Here is a 22,338-nt window from a genome sequence, read left to right on the forward strand (position 1 = left end):
GGTGAACGATGGTACCCACCTCGTAGGGTTGCTGTGAGCATTGAATGAGTGTATTACTATAAAGTGCTTTAGAACAGTGTCCAGCACGTAACATATGCTCACTTAATGCTGTTATCACAGTTGTTGTATCGACTGAGGAAATAGTTTCCTTTCTTTACCCAGAAGAGGACACAGTCATGACACAAATAGATCTTCTTCAGAAGTCAACTCACATCAGTAGTAAGTTACTTTCAAGTTTGGAGGAACACTTAACTAAATGTTTTCACTCTAGCCCATTATCTGGAGAACTGTGTAGATCTAGCTTCTTGTTTTTCATGAAATTTATAATGTACCCAATCTTTAAGAGCTGTCAGAAATGGGTTTTTCATTGTTTTTTGGTGGTTTTTTTTTTTTTTAAGAGAGAGAGGGAAAGGGAGGGAGAGAGAGGGAGAGAAACATTGATGTGAGAGAGAAAAACAGCCATTCCCTGGCTGTTTTTCTCTCACATACACTTGACCAGGGATCGAATCCACATCTTAGGCATGTGCCCTGACCAGGAATCAAACCCATGACCTTTTGGTTTACGGGACAGTGCTCTAACCAGCTGAGCTATAACAGCCAGGGTAGAAAGGCATTCTTAAGTTGTTCATCATTAGGATTCAAGGAGCTTTCTTGTTCCATGATTGAGGATGTCTGATAGTAAATATTTACTTGCAGAAGTTCAGGCACAGGCATGCGTAGTGACACCGCCCTCCTTACAAAGAAATGCACTCCCCATCCTGCAGTGTGGGCACCAAGCCCGACACTGGTGTTCGTTTCCCGTTGCACAGCCTGGACGGGTGGGTCTTAGTGTTCTAGCTTCTTGATTTCTGAGCAGATGGGGTGACCAGGGAAAGTGATGCTGTTTTTGTTATACTGGTCTAAGGGTCCCTACAGCTCTCTCTGAGTTATAAACTTGGGGGAAAAGGAAAGTAACTGAACACCCCTTCTACTGTTGAGAATAATCCTGGCTTAGCTTCAGCAGGGTCTGGCAGTTCAAAGGAGTTTGTGTTCATTTCCTTTCAGTTGAATACATACTGTGGTCCTTCACTACGGGGTGTTTAGCAGTCGGTTTCTTCCTCTTAAATTAGATGCAATTATATAGGGAATTCCTTTTTTATTCAATGGATCATGATTTGCTTATTGCGTTGGCTTTGTATTTATATTACGATCTTATTTTTTCTACGGTATACTGAGTGCCTGCTCTATCTAAAGCTTTCTGCCTACACTACAATTGGGATGAGCAGAGCAGTAACTGGAATGGTAAGGAGAAAGGCAGGAATGTTAAGTTAAAAAAGGTAAGTCTCATCACTGAAGTTCAAGCAGGGGGCCAAGCGATCAGTTATTTTCAGTTCGGAGGCCTAGTTGTGTTTCCCTAAGAGGTGGCATTTGAGCTGAGCCCAGAGGAAGTGGTAGGATTTCAGGAGCTAGGAAAAAAGCCGCAGTAAACACCAGGTGGGGGGAAGAGTATGGACAGGGCCTGAATGTATGGAAGGTCTAGCAGGGCAGCGCAGGGGATGCTGGGACAAGGCTGAGAGCAGCGCCCTGGAGGATCTCGAGCTCTGTGCTTCAGACGGGCTCTGTACGGTGAAAGGTTGTGGGCAGTTCCTGTGGTGGGGGCTGGGGTGGGGATTGGGGTCAGAGCCGAGGTCATACAAGGCAGCTGTTGATGCGTGTGAGGTGGGCCGCAGAGGTCAGAATCACCAGCCTCCAGTTCGGCCTATGATAGTGATTGGGACACCGTCTGAGGAGGGCTGGGCCCAGTGATATCAGGAGTGAAAAGGAAAAGACCCATTTGAGTGAACTTTCAAAGGTTCAAATAACATAATTTGATAACTGGTTTACTCTGGGGAAAAGAAAGCTTGAAGAATTAAAACAGACAGATTTCTAGACTGGGTGACCAGAAAAGCAACATGCCAGTTATTAAGCTTTGAACATAGGAGAGGGTCCAGGTTTGAGGGTTGGGTGGGAGACATGTGATAATGGGTTTAGTGATGTGTAATTTTATGGCCTTTGTAAGATACTCACATGGATATATTCTCTAGGCAGTTAGAAGTTGTGGTCCAGCAGATAGGAGAGATTTGGATCTGGGAGTCCAGCCTTCTAAAAAATCTTTGTGGCCTGGGGAGAGGAGGCCTTCGCCTCTTCCAGTCACTTCTTAAATGAGAAGCATTTGTCGGGCTTCTGTCCTCCGATTTTCTCACTGAGGACCGAGGACCCAGGGCCGAGTCAGGCTGATGTATGCCTCTCATTTAAGAAGTGAGTGGGAGAGTCAGTACAAAGGTTGCTGTCTCAGAAGGGAGTTTCAGCGGGGACGGGCTAACCAAGCCCTGCAGATGCTGTAGCTGAGAAGACTTTGAATAGGATAAAGAACTGATTCTCACCATTGTAATGTCTTTTGAATGTGTGTGTGGTGGGGGGGGGCATTTTAAAACTACACAAAAGTAGAGAGAACGCGACTCACCATCTTCCCAGTATCCAGCGTTAGTTATTATCAGCATTTCATCAGTCTTCCTTCATCTCTCCTCCTTTTGGGGGAGAAGGGAAGGGGGCTTTCAGGCATGATCAGACTCATGTCATTCCTCCCATACTTTAGCTTGCCACTACTTCACAGGGACAGTTAGTTTTTATATGTCATCATCTCACCAAAGTTGAAAAAATTAATTTACTGATATCCGCTAACAAAACTTCTTTTCATTAAAATAATTTGACGTCCTTGAGAGTCACACCAGTGATGCTTTGTAATTCCATCGAGGTGAGATCTCACTCTGAGAGCCCATTTGGGAAGTGGGCAGACTGCCATGCTTCGTATAAAAAGGAAGCTTCCACGTGGCACGCGGTGGCCTTTGTTGGAAGGCTGTTTCATTTTGTGTATACCCTTACCCCTGGGAAGAGCAACCGGAATCTAAGATTGGGCTTCCTGTTTTTACATCATAGGAATTAAAACATTTTTTCAATGATACTGCTCCAGTTTTGCCACCTCTGGCCCACGTACAATTCAATTCCTAATTCTAGAGCCATGGTCCTCATTTGGGACATATGGCCCTCTCCAAAGTCATTTTTAATTGCCATGGCCTCGGAGGAAGGGGGCTACTGGCATCTAATAGAAGAGAGAAGGTAGGCGTGCACAGGACAGCCCCCCTCCCATAATGAAGGCTTAACCTGCCCAAACGACCACTAGTGTCAGGGCTGAGAAGTACTGTGTTGTCGGGACTAGCATATTCCAGAGGAGAGCTGCCCTTTCCGGTCTGTTGTTACATCACAAGCTCTTACGCCAGGTCACTGTTAGGAATATTTCTCTCTTCTTTGGAGAAAGGTAACGTCCCTGCAGGTGTTTGGTCTGGGATCATCTGCATCTCTGGGTTTGGCTGGGTCTCTGAGCCTACCAAACTTCATTCCACTTTTCATTACCTTGGTGTCCTCAGGCTCCAGAACACAGAAGTGATTTGGTTTCTTTGGGTAAGAGATTTAAGGTGGAATATACTTCCAAGGTATGTTTACTGGGCCGAACAAAGTTCTGTCTTTGGAAGAAGATAGTAGCTTGGTGGGGGTTGCTAGTGAACCAGTTTACACCAAGATACAATGCATATTTCTTCATTCTAACTTGAAGTTAAGCAGTCATTTGTAGTAAGTGAGAAACATAAATTATTTTACATTCTTTCTTTGTAGGAAATACAATTGGAGCATGCAAAGCAAGCCTTTGTGCAGCGGGACAATGCCAGGACTGGCAAAGTCACAGCCATTGACTTCCGAGACATCATGGTCACCATCCGCCCCCACGTCTTGACGCCTTTTGTAGAAGAGTGTCTAGTAGCTGTAAGTTGTGACTTGCCCTAGTGAAGTAATTTATTCCACCTGGCATGAGTTTAGTGAATAGGAGATTATGAGAGCAACTCTTACATAAGGTTTTTCTGTTTAAAACAAACATTTTCTTAATGTGATTGCATACATTACTAAAGTTAAAGACACAGTATGTTTTGGCTAGTTTTAGTAGGTAAGTTAATTTGTTATCTGGACAATATGGAATCTTTTAAAGAAAACATATGAACTGGTTTTTTAAAAAAGCTAAAACAAATTTATGACCTCGCACTAATTTTGCTTTATATTTTGAGGTATGTCAAATGCTAATCTTTGCTTTTATCTATTCTCCAAGGCAAAAAAAATTTTTTTGAAATTGTGTACCTACATGTATATGTGAGGTCAGCAGAACAGAAACTCTAAATGTTACATTTACTGGTTCATTCAGCGTGTGGGTAGAGGTGGCAGTGGCACATGCGACAGGCAGCGAGCCCTGCTGTGCTGTGTTGCGGAGTTTCCATCCTGGTGTATATCCAGCCACTGTCCTTCCCTGCTGGCCCCAGAGAGTGTCCTGGAGCTTTCTGTGGTGGTGGTGGTGGTGCCCAAGCCTTGGTCACGGAGCATAAGAATCACCATGGATAATTATAAAAAGTACAGATTCTAAGCTTCTTTCCAGATCTATGGATTCACCATCTACAGGTGGCGAGGACCTAGAATCTAACCCTAATCTTTTTAGACGATTCTGATGGTCACTCAGATTTGGGTACCCTTAAGTATGTGGTAGCTATCTTTTCATTCATCCCAGGGAGTTTTTTTTGTTGTTGTTTTGAGTGTTTTCGCCATCATCTGGGTTTCTCACAGCACATACCATAGGCAAAAACTTAGGCTACATTTTCACTTTTCCTTTTTTATCCCTGGTGCCTGTTTTTGGAAATGTGGTATTCCGACAAGGCCTTTTCCACTCTGGCACTGTGTTAATCTAGCTCCCGTTCCTGCCCACCCCCTTCCCTGCTCCATTCTAAACTCCCATGTCAGCTATTCTAAATGGTTACTAAGTGAAGATTTATGTGGTTGTTACCTTATAAAGAAGTGCTTTCCTAATAAAAATATTTTGCCTTGTTAGGGAAGGATAGAATTTGAAACCCAAACTGAAGTTCCATTCATAATGGACATGTTGTCTGTTTCCCTTATCCCCTATTAAGAAATATGGTTTCTTACAAATTTTGACTATCAGAATTCTGACCAGTCTTAACCCCCATCAAAGCATATGGCATCTCATAATTTTACCATAACATGCCTGTTTGCTGGCAATCCACCACTGTGAAGTCTGTGCATAAATGATTATTTATTGCTAGTTATAAGTAATATGACAAATCATGATATTAATGCTAGATTGGCTACTTTTCATAGTATGTTTGTGTTGGTGTAATACAGTTTTGTGTGTGCAAGCACACACTCATGTGTGATATAGGTTTACATGTCTAAGCCTCTAAGAATTGCTCATTAGAGGAAATAAACAAACTTATAAAACATTTCCAATGGAAATTTGAACTCTGTAAATTACTACTGGTGCTGTTGTTATAACCCTACACATGTATTTATTTAGTTTTCTAGGATTGTGTGTGGAGAGTACAAGTTCTGGTCATGATTAGTTGCAGTTACTTCTAAAAATCATTTATGTAGCTTTTTTTTTTTAATGTGAAGGAAAAAGATGTATAGCTATTTCTTCTTATACATGCATGCCTGATTACTTCCAAAACTAGCATTGATATATGTACTTCTGAATCTTCTTCATTCTGTAAATACTTTATTTCTATTCCCCCCTCACGTACTTTCAACTTATTCGAGGCTGCTGGAGGTACCACGTCCCATCAAGTCAGCTTCTCCTATTTTAATGGATTTAATTCGCTCCTTAACAACATGGAACTCATTAGAAAGATCTACAGCACCCTGGCAGGCAACAGGAAAGATGTCGAGGTGACTAAGGGTAAGCGAGAGTGAATCTGAATTCTTACCTGCAAGCATATTGGTGTATTATTATTATTAGAGTGAAGAAGGCAACCAAGAAGTTTTATTGTAGACTTTTTAAAATTTCATTGACATGTAGTGATCCTATGGCATATGTGTGTCCTTCATCTTCTGATTAGACAAAAGCACACAAAACAATCTTTGGCAAGTTTTCAATAAACCAAAGACAGTCTCTGAGTGAGGGAACAGTGTAAAGTTTCTTAAATGTTTTCAGATCTCGCTCCAGCCTGGGCTGAGTTGGCAGCCCCCACAGTGGGCTTCAGAAGTGCAGGAGGAATTCCATAAACTGCCACTGGTGACAGTGTGAATTGGTCTACAGTCTTAGAACAAGATACCAGCCTTTTAATGGGATTTTCTTTTAAACAGAGAATTGGCTTAGGAATTCCACTGCTTCCTTAACATAACCTCTTGGGACCTACGCATATGAAGCTTCATATCTGCTTCGTAGTTTTCCCTGACCTGCCATCTGAATAACGCCGTGTGTCTTTTATCGAGTCTTCAGATGGCCCCAGGCTTTTCAAGTCAACATTAGGGAAATTCATCTGCACACTCTTTCCAAATGAATGAAAGGACTGCCGAAGTTCTTGCCCTATTTGGGGTGGCTCGAATTCTCCAACGGATGATGATAAAGTTTTGTGATGTTCACTCATTCCAGTGCCTCGAGTTAATGCTGCATTTAGTGGCTGTTCCTTCTTGAATCTTTCCCTTTTTAACTCTTTTTCCATGCAGAGGAGTTTGTTCTGGCAGCTCAGAAATTTGGTCAGGTTACACCCATGGAAGTTGACATCTTGTTTCAGTTAGCAGATTTATATGAGCCACGGGGGTAAGTTGGCCCTTTTTTAAAAAAAATTAGCTTAATAAAAGGAGGTTAGGAGGTGGGGGTAGGAGGAAGGCAGCAAACTGGGAGAAAAAGAAACCAAATAAAAGATAACTCTGAAATACGGGAAATGAAAAAGGGAATGTTTTAAAATTCTGTAATATACATGTTAATCAAGTTGTATTTTATTGTTGCTTGTGCTTGTTTTTTTTTTTTTTTTTTTTTTTATCGTCCCCCAACACCCCCAAGCCGGATGACCATAGCGGACATTGAACGAATTGCTCCACTGGAAGAAGGAACTCTGCCCTTCAACTTGGCTGAGGCCCAGAGGCAGGTGGGCAGAAAGCACACTTGCTTTCCGGTGTTCTTTAGTAGGCTGCCTCTCACCCCTTTTCACTTGCAGCTGTCTTTCTGTCTCTGGTCTGACCTACCATTTTTCTATTTTGCACCCAAGTTCCAGACAATTTCATGGGGCTTAAAGGAGAAATTACTTAGGGATGTTCTGATTAACAGGTAGTTGACATTTTTGCTTCCCCTGCAAAAGATGAGGTGGTTTTTCTAACTGCATTGAAATCCCAACCCTCCAAAATAAGGAGAAGACCCTTTCCTCTTCCCTAGATCTCGGTTGAGACGCGGGGCAGAAGTCCTGTTTCGGTGTCGCCAGCCCAGTGGCTCGTGGCGTTGCTGAAGGAGAGCCGTCTTCACCCTTCAGAGAGGTTCCCTGTCGGCACGTTGTCTCGCTGCCGTGCCCTGCATGTTTCTGAATATCAAAATGAGATAATTTTGTTTAGTCTGGAGTCGTAGTTCGAAGGCTTTTAGACCTCTTTTCTCTGTGAAAGGATTCGTAAGTTATGTGGAAACAATTTGAGGAATGCTAAATTTTATTTTATGGTTAACAGAAACCAATCTCTTGCAGTTTGGGAGTCAGAAACTTAAGACACGAGGACCTCCTCATTTAACTCTTGCTCGACTTTCTATAGATCGGGATTAGAGAATCAAAGCCTTCATAGGGTGGGTTGTGCTTACATGATGTTTACAAAATAAATCTACTCACAGACAAGCGTCGTTTTAGAAAAAGAGATCCTTTAAGGCAAAGCCATCTCCGAATCCTGTGAGACTTAACAGTTTTTGGCTTGGAGCTCTGGGTCTGTACAGAGACGCCAGTTTGACCACAATGGGTTGATGCGGGCGACATTTTTAAGACTGGCAGGCCTTGAGCCAGGACCCCCCTCCTTTCAGCTCCTTCCCACTCGAATGCAGTGGCGAGTTCTGTGTGCAGCATATTACTCAAAGTGGTGGGTGTGTGCTCAGTAAATCCTAACTAGGCACCTCTGGAAAACCAGCTGGCCGCTGTTAAAAGAGGAAGCCGATTTCCCCGAGTGCAGGAGAGAGAACTGTATAATTGTGTGCAGAGGTGGAAGCAATGTAGCTCTCCCCTCCCTTTGAATTTTAAACACTGCTCACCAGTGTCTCTGTGCTACTAGTGGTTGTAGAGATTTGAGGATTAAAAAAAAGCAGGGGTTTCTTTTCTTTTCTTTTTTTTTTAACTCCTGTTCTCCGGTTGGCAGTAGTATCCCACAAGTTTGCCTTCAGGCCCTCTGCAGTTTTTGAGAGTTTGCGAGGGGTGCTTGTTGATACTGGTCGTGAAAGGGTTAGAGGAGGCTGATGGGATTTACGGTGGGAAATGGTTGGCTGCTGCTTCGAGGGTTAGAGCAATTCACAGTGGTCTTGCCTGGAATATTCTGTACTCTGTGAACCTCAGTGGGCCTGGCCGCATTGACAGACTCGAGCAGTGGAGGTCACCCCCCCCGCCCCCCCCGCCCCATGGGTCGGTGTTAACAATGCCCACTCTCAGCAGAGGCACGGAGGCACAGGGGTAGGAATCTCTTCTCGCTTCACAAGCATGCTGCATTTCTAGCTTCAGAAAAGTTCAATAAAAGCCTGGAGTTTCATTTATTTTGTCTCTAAAATGAAGACTTAGTGATAGCGGTAGGTTCCTCCCGCCTCATTATTTCCAGAGTATTTTCACTTGTTATTTTGATTTATTTTGATATCAGAACCTTTCTAAGTATTGCATATTTTTAATCTTTTTTTTAAGTTAAAGTATAGTTTATATACAACATTCTAGTAGTTTCAGGTATACACCATGGTGACTGGACATGTACTTGGCTGACAGTGTGCTCACCACACTTGGACTGGTCACCTCAGTCACCAGGCACAGCTATCACACTGTTAGTGACTGTACTCGCCTTCACCATTTCCGCCCATCCTCCTCCCACTCTCCCTGCTGGCAACCACCAGTTTGTTTTTGTTCCTATGGGTCTGTTTTGTTTTGTTCTGTCTGTTCATTCGTATTGTGTATTTTTATCCATGTAAATAAAACTGGACCTTTCTTCTGGCTGCGTCTGTCAAAATGAAGTCACTGTTGATGTCCATCTGTACAGGGATAGACTTGGAAACACCCCTTACAATTTACAGAAGGACTGTTTCACATTCTTGAAAGTGCATAGTTCTGTGGAAAGCTATTTTCAGCAAAATGACTTTGAAGGAGATTGCAAATTATCTCATTGTATTAGAATTGTGTTGCATTGACAGCAACTAAAATTCAGTGGGTTGATGGCTGGGGTTGGTAATTATTTCCATTGTTCACCAATTTTAATTATTGTGGCTTTTGAAAAATACAAATTTTATTGAATGTTTTTATTCATTCAACGAGTATTTATAAGCACTAACTATATGCCACCCTCATTTGACAACTCTGTATACGAGGTCTGTCCTTAAAAAATCCAGCCATAGTTAATGTAATGAGAACAGTTTGCATGGCATCGATGTAACCTGGCAGCCAAGGAGAGTGGACTGGAACGCACATGTGTGAACAATGATGACTTTACTGTACTAGTCAGTGGGGGTGGTAGAAGCCATTGAGTGAGCATGTGTACTGTGTGGCCATCACATACAAGGTGACTGAGTGAGTAGAGCAACAAATCTGCAGCAGATTTTACATTAAGCTTGAACATTCTTCCACATAAACTATTGAGGTGATCCGGAAGCCCACAGCTGTGGGCAACTGATTGGCAGCTTCATCACAACAACATGCCCATTCGTGCGTCACGTCTCATGCAGAGTTCTTTTGTGAAACAGCAAATCACCCAGGTGACTCAGTGCCCCCTACAGCCCAGATTTGGTGCCCTGTGACTTCTGGCTTTTCCCAAAACTAAAATCATCTTTGAACTGGAAGAGATTTCACACTGTCAATGAAATCCAGGAAAATACGATGGGGCAGCTGATGGCAACTGGGAGAACTATGTGAGGTCCCAAGGTGCCTACTTTGAAGGGGACTGAGGCATCATTGTCTTATGTATAATGTTTCTTGTATCTTGTATCTTCTTTAATAAATGTCTCTATTTGTTATATTACATGGCTGGATACCTTCTGGACAGGCCAAATATATATATATTTGCTGTTGGATTTATATAGGCAGAGAATACAGACAGACCACTTACTGGCCTGAAATATGAATTTTAAAATGATAGATGAAACAAGAGTAGAAAATAACAATAATACAACCACTTAGTTGTAACCACTATAAACATTTTTAATATTTCCAGATAGTTAGGTATCCAAAATGTTAGTATTATTTTATGTGTATATACATACCCACAAATAATTTTAATAAAAAAACATGTTTTAAGATTGTGAAATACTTCAAATATTTAAAAATATAAAGAGAATTGTATTGAATACCTGTCTACTCACCATATTCTTTTTTAATCGTCATTTATAATACCTTATGAACATTTCTTAATATTAAATATTTTACTACATCATTTTTATGACATACTATCTTGTTTTGAGGCTATATCATTACATTTAACCACTCCTCTATTATTGGACATTTAGGTTGTTCTCACAGGTTTTGCTCTTATAAGATAGTACTGCTTTCCAGCATTCTATAGCTTGATCCTTATTTACATACACAATTATTTTTGCCTAACTTTTCGTAAGTAAAACTGCAGGGTCAGAGGTTATGTGTCTTTTAAGGCATTGGATGAATATTACCAAGTTTCCCTTAAGTTTAAACTTGATTTAACACCAGGTTTGAGAAACTCTGTCTCTATCAACTCTAGCCAGAATGAGTATCACTATTAAAAAACCAACAAAAAACAGACCCCCTAGTCTCCCAATCTGATTGATGAAGAATGGTATCTCATTAATATTTTTGAATTTATATCTCTTCATCACTAACGAGACTTGAGCATTTGAAAATAGATTCATAACATTGTTGTTAGTACATAATGGCGTTCATTACCTTCAAAACATGATGTTTAAACAGTAACAGCAATAATAACTTTTCATTAATCAAAACTTAGTGAATCTAACCCTACTTTCCCACTTTGACATTTTATTTGTGTCATAAATTTAGGAACCAGTGGGTAATTTTTTTAAATAGCATGTGCTCATTTTTGTTCTGTCTGCTTTTCTGTTTCCCGTCTTTCTGCTCTCCATTCCCCACACATGCAAAGAAGAAGGCTTCAGGCGATTCATCTCGACCAATTCTCCTACAAGTTGCAGAGTCAGCCTACAGATTTGGACTGGGTTCTGTTGCCGGAGGTAAGTGAGGGATGAGTGCAAATGTGTCAGTTTTATTATTCCTTTTATTTTTTCCTCTGGCTTTCCATATTGAAATATTAAAGGCAAACTTTCTGTCATCTAGGGAATGGGACAAGAGCAAAGAGAACTTTTTTTTTCATATCTGCATGTGATCAGGGACTTACAAATGGCTCTTTTCTCTTTTTCATCTGCAGATAGGCTTTCTAATGACAGGTTAATAATGAGGTTAGACTATGGGGGTGTGCTTTTTAAAAACTGTAACATCCTTTACCTTTCCATTTGTTCTAGTGAAAATTCATAACTGTTAAGGGTATAGAAAGTTAGTACAGTTTTAAAAGTGTACGTACAAAATTACTTTTTTTCCTTTTATCGATTTTCTCTTTGACTTGAACCGCCTCCCCCTTTCCTCTGAGTGACCTTAATTCCTTCTGAAATGTTTGTATTACTTGATTTTAGCCGTGGGAGCCACTGCCGTGTATCCTATCGACCTTGTCAAAACTCGAATGCAGAACCAACGCTCAACTGGCTCCTTTGTGGGAGAACTTATGTATAAAAACAGCTTTGACTGTTTTAAGAAAGTTCTACGCTACGAAGGCTTCTTTGGACTGTATAGAGGTTAGTGCCATGGGCTCAATTCTTGTAAGGAAAAATAATAGCCAGAAGTTTGGCTTTCCATCTGAGTGCCTGAAATGTATTAGGTAGACTGTGTTCAAATGGAAATACAGCAGATTCTCAATTACCCATGCTAATGGGATAGGCTCGGGGCATGTAGGGCATGGCTAATCGAAACAGCCCGTAATCTGAAAGCCATTTATAGTGCTCTGTAGTGTGTTTTATTTCTTAAAATAATTATGTTTATAAACATCTTCAGCGAGTTTTTAAAAGGCTCGTATTGTTCGTGTCCTTGAAATAACTCCTCTCGCCAGCTAATAGCGAAAGGCATCCTGGGAACAGGACAGGGCCTACTAGGATTAATGAGTCTCCGGGAGCCTGCCACGGAAAAGTCCACCAGACAGGTGACCACGGGCTCAGCGGAGCCCTCCTGTACTGCCTCTCTCTGAGTTCCAGCCGCTCCTTCCCTGCCTCTAACTCTGTGCCCCTTGGAATTGGCTCACACACCGCTTTAGCCAGGTAGTCCTTCTGGACCCAGCTGCTCTGTTAATCATCTCAGGTTCATTAAGCAAGGAGAGCAGTCTTAGAGAGTGTGTCACCACTCAGAGAAAAAAATCCCATGGACCCGACTGCTTTTCTATTGGCTTTGGCCTAAAGAAGCATGCTGTCTACAAAGAGAAAAAACCCAAGTGATTGATTTTGCATCAGCTAAACCACAGAGTCACAAGGCAGTTCGAGCTGAGCCATTTTGTTATTCAGCAACTGCAAAGCCGGTGGGGTCTTCCCTCCTTTCCCTACCACTGCCTGCTCTAGAAGAAGAAAATCGTGTTTGGTGCTCTTCAAGAGAGACCTTGAAGCTGGCAGCCAGGTAAACTGGTGCCTCTAGGCCTCTTCTGCCACCTGCTGACTCCAGTCTTCATCTTAAGCTCCCAGATGAAAAGAAAAGGGGGAAAACAGGCCTTTCTTGAAATCTCTCACCTTGGAAACTGGGAGGTTTCAAACTCCAGAGAAGTTCCATTTTGCAGGTTCTATTGTGCAGTAGATGACCACCATCAAAGGCCCTTTGATCTTTTCTTTGCCCTCTTTCTTTCACCCCAGGCCTCTCCTGACAGTTGGGAAGGTCTTTGACCCCAGGTGATTGATGATGACCCTTACAGGGTCACTGCCTTCCATTTGAAATACTTTTCCCTCCTGGTGACAACAAACCTGCCAAATGAAATGTCTCCCAAGTAGTACAAGTTTAATGTCACAGTTGCTGATTCACAGTGATTCAAGCAAAGGTGACCACCTTACCTGTTCGCCCGCGTTGTTTTCCGTAGGGAGAGCTTGCACCTCAAGTCAAACAGATGTCTGAGTCCTGGGGTTGCTTCACAGGTGACTTTTATGGCCTTTCCTTGCTATTGGATTAACTGTCAAGGGCGTCCTTAGAATAGTGAGAAATATCTGTGTCCTGCTGTGTGTCTGTCTTGTCCTTGTGTTGACCTGGCTTGTTTTTAATTCGGAGTCTCTTCTGAATCAAGTCTCTGACCACACCTGGCAGATCTTGACTTTTGGTTGCATCCGAATTCCTTTCCTTGACCTGTCCTCTTGACCTCATGGACAGAACAGCCTAAAGCCTACCTGAGGACTGAGTGCTGAGCTCATAGGGGCCATCCCACAAACCTCGTGCTGTTGGAGTCGTTACATCTATGAGACAGGAGCGACTGAGTCCTCAGGGGAGGGGCAGTGAGCTGTCTAGCAGCAGAAGCTGAGGCTCACTCTGAACACCAAAGAGGCAGCGGCTCCGCCATCCCTGGGTTAGAAATAGACATTTCTCTAACCTGTTTTGGGTACCAGAGCCCTTCGGGGCTCTGTGTCAGGAGATGATAAGTAGGATGTGACTATAAAAAGATTTGTTCTGGAAGTCACATATGTTCATTTCTCCCTGATTTTTTTCTGAATAGATGACTTTAAAACAAAAGATGTACTATAAAACTTTGTTTAACTCTGTCCTGTGATTTGGATCTTGAAGGTAAAGTGATGATTGACAGTTCCAGTATGAAACAATGATTTACAATCTTGCTTCATAAATGGCTTAGTCCTATTTTTGGGTGGTGGGAGACCAGTTCCCTTTAGGGCCTTGCACATAATCGTTAATTAATTATTGTATATAACTAATGTAAATGACTAATAATTGTACATAACTATGTGTCAATTCTTATCATCAGGCAAGAGTCAGATGTGATGGAAATGGGAAACCGTCATTGGTAGCAGAAAGTTAGGACAGAGACAAAAAAGACCTGAAGTATGTCTGAGAATCCGTATTCTAACATTGGTGTGTCAAGATATGAAACTCCCTACATGTGATTCTTGGACTACAGATTTCTCATTAAATGTACTTTTATTGTTTAAAAATTTTATTATTCCTGGGGAAAAACTGTTAAGTTTCATATTTATGATTTTAAAATCGCTGCTGTTAATGCTTCACCAAGCAACATTTGAGACAGTGTCAGACTGCGTCTCTAATTAATAAACATGTTTCGAAATAGTGAGCATATTTTTTCCTATTCTGGAATTTTGCTTAACATGTAATTTTCTGCATCAAGACATATGTAATTGCTAATAATTCCTGAATAGTGTGATTTGGGAATGCTGCATAAGTAAGTTCCTTTCCCTACTTTAACATTATCTTTATGTATATTTGGGGGGAAAGTTGGCAGTTGGCCTTGAAAGAAGGTCACTGCAGCGTGTATTCTTATAATAAGGTTAATAAGCATCTCTTTCCTTCTCTTTTCTTCTTCTAAAAAGAATACGGATCTCTAAAGGGAAGCTGTTTTTGCATTTAGAAGTAAGTTCTCCTGGAACTGCAAGAGTGAAGGTTATTTTTAAAGAACCCTGTTAGGTGTTTTTCTCTCCCCCTTCTCGGCCTGTGGCCAACATCTGTCTGCACACAGGCCTGGAAGTCACCCAGTCATAATCAAGGAGCGTGTTTGAGTCAGTGCCCCTTAGCCCAGAGGATGGGCTAGTTAGGTCTTATTTTTTATATCTCTGTGTTTCTTGGTCTCTGGAAGTCTCTGATTTAGGGGGGGCTCAATTTTGGTTGTTAGAAAAGATCCCCTTAGAAATCCTATGGGACTGAATCTGTAAACCTTCTCTATAATAAAGACTTCTGAAAGTGATTGACTTTCCTTGGCTTTTCTATAATTTTGGAAAATCAGGCCCCCAAGCTAAACCTGTCTATATGAAGAAAAATAACACCCAAGATAATCCAGAGCTCTCTGAAGTCACTTGTAAAAGTCTTTCTCTATTTCCTCCCCAGTCTTCAGAGTGATTTAATGCACTCAGGTGTTTAAAATCCTTAATGAATTGCCTGACAGCTCATTTGGATTGAATGAATCGCCTGACCAAATGAGTCAGTTATTGGCCTGCTCTAGACTTGGCATAGTAAAGAAAAACAATTGATTGGGTAATCATCCGTAATTAAATGCTCTTAACGTTCCAGGGATAACTGTTTCTGCCTTTGAGCTTTGCTTCACTCTACTCCCTTAGATGCTTCAGGTAATGAGATGAGTAGCCTTAGAAATTGAAAAATGTTTTGGGGAGGACCTTGGGGAGAAAGATGGATTCAAGAGAAATCGGGATCCACGAGAAATATTTTTTAAAGAAGGTTTTGATTTTTGGTTCTGTTAGAGGGAGAGGAGAGATTAGATCATTTTATGAATTCAACTTACTAGGGAGCATTACTTTATCTTTGAGATAATTGGCAAAAAGAAAAAAAAAAGCCTTATTAAGAAGCTCATTGATCCAGGAGTGCAAGTTTGAAATGTGTCTACTTTGGGTCGTCTGCGGTGTAAAAGCGTCATCTTCTGTCCTGGAATGTTCTCAAGGTGACATCTAGAGGATGTTGTGGTGATATCTCAGGAAGTTATTGCTATGTGTGCATTCTAGAAGGAAGTTTTGTCCGACAGCTATTTTCTCCCAAGTTTCTTCTTGTGGTTAATGGTTCCATAGAAGGGAATATCTAAATAGTATGATCCACGGTGAGATTCCTTCTTGCATAATTCTTGTGGATAAAAATAAATTAAAAAATTCTAGCACCAAAATAAAAAGGTTAGCATTTCTACAACTCTGTTTCACATAACTTAAGAACCCATGCATCTTGGAACAAACCACAGTGAATCTGTGAACTTCACTGAGTTATGGGTTTCATGCGTGTCCACCGGAGCTTCTAATGAGTACAGAATGGATTGGTTTGAGTTTTGTCTTCTTGGCCAATTTCTGCACATTTTCTTTGAGGGTATTAAGGTGTGAAAAAATCAAAAGGCCGATATTTGGTGATTGGAGACCAAACAGAAGTGAACAGGAGATTTGGACAGCCCATGAGCTAGGTGATCAAACCCCCAGAAACCTATAGTGAGCCGGTGGAGCTGAGCGCAGGGCATTTGAATGGGAGGCTAAAGTAACACTAGCTCACATTAGGGGGGATTGGGGTGCTGTCCGAGGCTTCAGAGGACTCTATGAGGACAGTGGGGAGCTCAGAAAGTTGGGAAAGGTGACAAGAAGATAGAACTAGACGTAGCCTGGAAAAGAGAAGATTAATGAACAAATTAGTTCCAGGCCTCAGGAATGATTATTTATAACCAGCTGCTACTGCTGGTGAGACCAAAACAAGGGTAACATTAAAACTTAGCATCAAGGAAATAGTTTAGATAGAAGAGAAGATAACCAGGACTCTGACCGTTGCCTTAGACTGGAGTGAGAAGCAGGTGTAGAAGGCACATCCTTCTTCCCGTGACCTGTCCTTCTAGAACCACCCCTGACCCCCACCCTTGGGCAGAGAAGGAGTGAGAGGCACTCGTTTTTTTCTGGACCATGATCGTGCTGTAAACTCAGGGTCCCAGAGGCATCCTGTGCCACAGTTAAGTAAGATCACAGAAAGTTCTTGACCATTTGAGTAAAACATGTAACCCGGATAAACAAGCATTTAAATCTTAATATCTGCCATTGTGCCTCATCCCCTGCCCCCGCCCCCCGACCCCCCATTCCCCAGCTCCACTGCAGTCACCTTGGGGTGGAAAACTGGATTGCTGTGAGGGCTGTGAAAGGGGATAGTGTAGTTGGGAGGGTGGAAACACCTCCTGCCTAGGGGCAATATGAGTCAAAGTGGACAGACAGATGGGAGGAGGCGGAGGGAGGGGAGAATGCAAGTGAAGAGAGAAGGCCACGGAAACAGGAGCAGGAATAAAAGCTGCGAGCAGGGCACGCAGAGTGCTGATAGCCCCAGAATGGAGGTTAATCTGATGTTGAAAGCAAGGAGGGCTCTCTGGGAAGATGTGGGCAAGTGTAGTGGCCTCAACAGTGAGGTCAGGAGGGTAAGAATTTAACATCGGAGCGGCTGCCTCTGGGCTGAAACTAGATAACACAAAAAGTGCTGCCTGTGGCTGTAGCTGTAGGAATGGGGTAGCTTACGCTTTAACCTCCCTTACCAAAAGCTGCCCCTGTCTGCCCTGAATGCCTTCTCCTCCATTTCACCTGCCTGAATGCCTAACCTCCCCCTCAGCATCTCTGCTCCTGCTTGTCTCGCTCAGCATGGTCCTTTGGGACACCCACTACACTGTGGTGCAGTGGGCCATGGACCATCAACCTGGCTCCTCACCTGCTGCTTTCCCTGAGTCTCGTGCCCAGTGGGGTCCAGGGCTCTCGCCCGTTCACCAGGTCATAACCTGCAGCTTGGCTTTACCATCCAGTACCTTCAGTGTTGTTAAAGGTCCTAATATTGAGGACCTGGAGAGAGAGATGGGGGCATGATGCGGATGCTCACACGTAGCCACCATCCTTTTGTCGTGTGAAAAGGCCAGCCAGTGCAAGATGCTAACCCAGTGTGAGTTGGGAACAGGGAGAAACTTCCCAGAGAGAAGTTTTAGAAAGTCTGGGGTGTAAGAAATGCCTTTGTAGAGCAGAGAAGGGAGTAAGGGCAGTAATCCCACTAGAGTGAACAGGGAAAAGCTGAGCATTAGGGGGTTTGAGTGTAGAATTGGACATGATTTCAACTCTGAGTACCGCTGCCTGGGCACCAAATAGCGACTTGGGACAAGCTGCTTAGCCAGTTTCCATGAAGGAAGAGGAGGAAAGCGATGATGATGGTAATGATGATGAAGATAAAATAGTGACAACAGAGAAACCAGTGTATGGTAGTTACTACATACTTAGCACTGTTCTGAGGACGTCTTTAAAACTACCCTGTGAAGGTGGTTCTGCATTTGTCCCCATTTTACAGATGTGGAAACTAAGGTACAAAGAGATCCAGTAACTCACCCACAGGTGCACAGCCAATGAAGAAGAGTCAGAATGGAAACCCAGCAGCCTGGCGCCAGGCTCCGTGCTCCTAATCACCTGGCTCTTGTGCCTTTCAGTAGAAATTACATTGTAAAAAGTTGCTTAGCATCACAGGCTGAGAAATGTTTTTGTTCTTAACGAAAACATTCTATTTTAGCTTAAAAATATAGCAGAAGCTATGTCAGTGCTACTTCCTTATCTTTGCCTAGAGGAGGCAGGACCACTAGACACTATCAGACCAGAGGTGCCCTTACTGCTTGGGGACAGATGCCCCTCAACTTTCAGCGGGGTTGTGTCACAATCAACCCATCATAAGAAAATATCATAAGTCAACAATGCATTTACCACACCTGACCTACCAAGCAGCAAGCTTAGCCCAGCCAGTTTCTTCTGGATGCGTGTCGCTCCCAGAGCACGGTCAAGTTGTAAGTCGTAAGTCGGAGACGATCTGTACTCCTTATGCAGTTCTCGATGGGGAACACGATTCAGGCTGCATTGCATCTTGTAGGCAAGAAGAGAATCAAAGACGTACCTTAAACAAATAGGCAGAAAGAAACATCACATTTTTTAATACATAATTTAGGTTGTGAACATTTTCTGACTCTATATACACTCGTTTAGTTATGATGATAAACCAATGAGTCATAATTAGCATCCTTGGTTTACCAATGAGAACCCCAGAGTTGAGCATCCCCAGGATCACTTGGCATGAAGTAGGTGCCGACCGAGGTGCAGCACAGGTCTGGCCGCCTCCAGAGCCCGTGCTCCAGGCCTCTCCTTTCACTGCAAACCATTGGAAATAAATACTTTTAATCAGGCCAGCTTCGTTAATGAGTTTCTTTCATAGTGTCTCTCAACCCTGAGCCTCTAGAATATTTTTCCTAAAAGGATTTAGGTAAATAATGGCATAGTAGCCCTCTAATCCCGCACACTGCTCCCTTGGAGGTACGGTATCAGCCAAGTTGAAGGCTCCCGATGGGGGCCCAGTCCCCACACCTCCAACTCCGTTTTCCCTGTGTTGCACAAGGGGCGGGAATCAGAGGGGACAGTGTGATTTATACCTCGCCCCTGCGAAATTTGAAGACAAAATACTGTATTAATATTGTACCCTGTAAATCTTTTCTCGCATTAGCAGCCTTCTGGTAAAGTTTGCCAAGGAAGCATTGCCATATGTGCTGATGGAGCTGAGCTAAAATGAGAAGATTAGAAAACTAACCACACTAATAAATTTCATTTGAGGCAGTTGGAAAATAGACTGCTGTTTTGACAAGTTAGAAACAACACACACATCCATTTTGTTTCTAATGGTTAAAATGAATTTCCAGAATCCAACAGAAACATCTTATATTAGAAGCCAAATTTTTCTGCTGAGTTCCCCAGATGTCAAACATACATGGGCTTTAGACCTCAGTGCAATCGTGCTGAAGTGCCCTAACGAGACGGGCTGTTTTAGGCATTACTGAGCCACGTTACCCCTCCTCCCTCCAAAGTCAAGGACCCAGGAGGGTTATTGCAATTCCCATCTCAGTGACTTTTCATTGTCCTGCAGAATGCGATGCATCCCAAAGGGTATTGGGCCAGGAGAAAGGGTGTCAAGGCCCACAGCTTTAGGGGTGCTCAGACTGTCATCCTCAGTACCTTCGTTTCCCTGCTGAGCCGGGGGCTCACCACAAGAACAGTACATACCCAGTAACTGCCTGAGTGCCAACATCTGGCCCAGGTGTCAGGAATGGATTTGTGCTGTGGTTTCATTCTTACTGAGTTGAACTTACACAGTTAATATGGTGAAACTTGGGGGCCTCTGATCATATTACTTCAACCTCCTAATTACTTTCCTTGCCAGGGATCCATCTCTGCCCTTGCCATCTCCTGCCTCTTTTACTTTTTGAAATTTGCTCTTTACTTTTAAAGCATTTGGTTCAAGCTCCTTAGTGTGGCCTGGGAGATAAGTACAGTGTACTAGGTAGGAGCTCCTCTACAGGCAGACCTCTTGGGTTAAACCCCATCCCCCCATCTGACAACGGAGTAGCATTAGGAGTGGTCTGTCTCAGTTTCTTTGTCTGTTGATAGGGAAACAATAACACAACATGAGTTACTGGTATGGACTTGTGTGGATTAACTGTGTTGATTCACATAAAGCACACAGAGTAGTACCTGGGGTGTAATCAGTACCCCCAAGTACTGCCTGTCGTCATTATCCCTGCTGCTGTTACTTGTTACAGGGTCTGTGGTCCAGCCGTAGCTTCCATTGATCTTGCTTTGGCCCGGATGTGCCATGATCTAGACATTCTGCATGTACTGTTTCCTTTGCATGGACCGCCTTGCCCTCCCGTCCAGCCATGTCTCCTTTCTCCACTGAATCTCAGCTCATCCTTAAAAATCCAGGTCAGGTATCTCCCCTCTCATGCTTTTGTCCCTCCTGCAGGCAGAACAAGTGGTTCTCTCTCTCTGTCCCATAGTCCTTTGATGTCCCCAGGCTGTGATCCTCACCACTCTGTTTGCAGGTCGTTTACCCCCTTTCTGGCGCACATGGACACCTAGGCTTCCCTTTTCTTCTAAACTGAGAATTTTCCCAGGACGGCACACATCTTGCATGTTCACTGCAAGCTATCAAGCACACAGAAGGCATGTGGTAAATGTTTGCTGAGCAAATAAATATTTGCTGCCCTGCATTTAGTCTTAAATACATGTTTTTCCTTTTTGTTTTGTTTTTGCTGTTCACAGTGCATTACTAAATTTATAGCGAGAAAGACAAATCTCAGTAGCGTGAAAGGTTGGCTGAAGTGATTATGTCAAGCACTAGAGTCATTCGGCTCTGTGGGCTGGTTTTTATTAGTCCTTGAAAAAGACTGTCACGGTGTCCTTACAGAGACAAGAGATCATCATTTAAATCACAGTGCTTGCAACCCATCCATGGTTTTGGTCTACAATTTAACGATGAGAAAAGTACATCTAGCAAAGTAAATATTTAACGAAACATTTTGGCACTTGACCTGAATGCGGAGCGCAAAATGGCAATTGTAAATGTTAAGATGTAGTTTAAACAGCTTATCCCTGCATTTTTCTAGTAGAAATGAATGTTGTGCTTTCAAAAAGTAATAATAAAGCCTTTCTTATCATGTTATAGATATCCTATTATCTCATATTATATAGTAGAAGTAACATAATGGTGAGTGAGTGAAGTTTGGGAGGAGAGCGTGCTTACCTTGGGTAAGAGCACTGGCTTTGCCCAGATGCTTTCCTGCTCACGTTTTCTGTGCTGTTTTGCTTCATTTAGTTTACGAAGAGCACAGGTCTACTCAAGCTAGCCAGAGCATGGGGGGCTTTCGGTAAGAGTCACCCTTGAAGGAAAGAAGGCAGAGGTCTTATCAGGATGCCAGGACAGGAGTTCCAGTGGAACCCGGCCTCAGTGGGACCGGAAGATGGTCCAGGCTGGCTTCCCCACCTGCGTACATTTCATAGGCGGTGTGTTCTCCCTCTTGCCTCCATTGATTCTGTACTCTCTTCTCTCTGCCAACCCGTTTCTTCTTTGTATTCGTGGTTTCTCCTTCCTCATGGCATTACTACAGACGTGGCTTCACCTGGCTGCTTTCCCCACTCCACCTGGTATCCTTTCAGCTGTGCCTCCATGCTGACTGGCTGATCACCTCTGAGCACTCCTTCATGCCCTCAACTGGCTGCCTGCACTTTTGGAACCAGGCCACGGGGCCCAGGTTTCGGAGACCATTGGCTGCGTGTCTGTTAGGTGTCTTCCCCTCGTCCGGTCAGCTCTGGCGCTCGGCGGGGAGCAGGCTCAGAATATGTCTGCCTAGGGAGACATGGTCAACTCGAGTGTTCATGGGGTCCAGCTAGGTTATGTAAGTGAACAGGCGAGTCCGGGTGTGAGAGGCAGATACCGTTTCCACAACTAGACATAGGCCAGAGGTGAGTGTTGTCTATACGCATAGATTTTTGATGGGAGGGGCACTGGCTGGAGAACTTAGACCAAATTACTTAATCACTGTGAGCCCCAGTTTCCACTGTGTAGGGAGGTTACGAGAATTAAATAAATGAGTTAGTCAAGTGCTTAAAATGGTGCTGAAACACAATAAACGATGCGTTAACTGTTGTTTTATTTTTTTTAAGAAAATTTTCGTTTG

General features: G+C 43.0%; 1 protein-coding gene across 2 annotated transcripts in view; it reads left to right on the plus strand.

Annotated features, from left to right (window-relative positions):
* SLC25A13 (solute carrier family 25 member 13) overlaps window positions 1–22,338 on the plus strand; it is a 168,548-nt gene that overhangs the window by 96,483 nt on the left and 49,727 nt on the right. Inside the window, exons 6-11 of one of the 2 annotated variants that reach the window (XM_037046438.1) lie at window positions 3,688–3,834; window positions 5,665–5,803; window positions 6,574–6,667; window positions 6,911–6,995; window positions 11,188–11,272; window positions 11,729–11,887. In XM_037046438.1, coding sequence (XP_036902333.1) covers window positions 3,688–3,834; window positions 5,665–5,803; window positions 6,574–6,667; window positions 6,911–6,995; window positions 11,188–11,272; window positions 11,729–11,887 — 709 coding nt within the window. Of the gene's footprint in view, window positions 1–3,687; window positions 3,835–5,664; window positions 5,804–6,573; window positions 6,668–6,910; window positions 6,996–11,184; window positions 11,273–11,728; window positions 11,888–22,338 lie in introns of both variants that reach the window. The other variant, XM_037046437.1, reaches the window with a different exon arrangement.

Source organism: Sturnira hondurensis, unplaced genomic scaffold, assembly GCF_014824575.4.
Source record: "Sturnira hondurensis isolate 20B ecotype Veracruz unplaced genomic scaffold, ASM1482457v3 Scaffold0005252, whole genome shotgun sequence".
In the NCBI taxonomy this organism is placed as follows: domain Eukaryota; kingdom Metazoa; phylum Chordata; class Mammalia; order Chiroptera; family Phyllostomidae; genus Sturnira; species Sturnira hondurensis.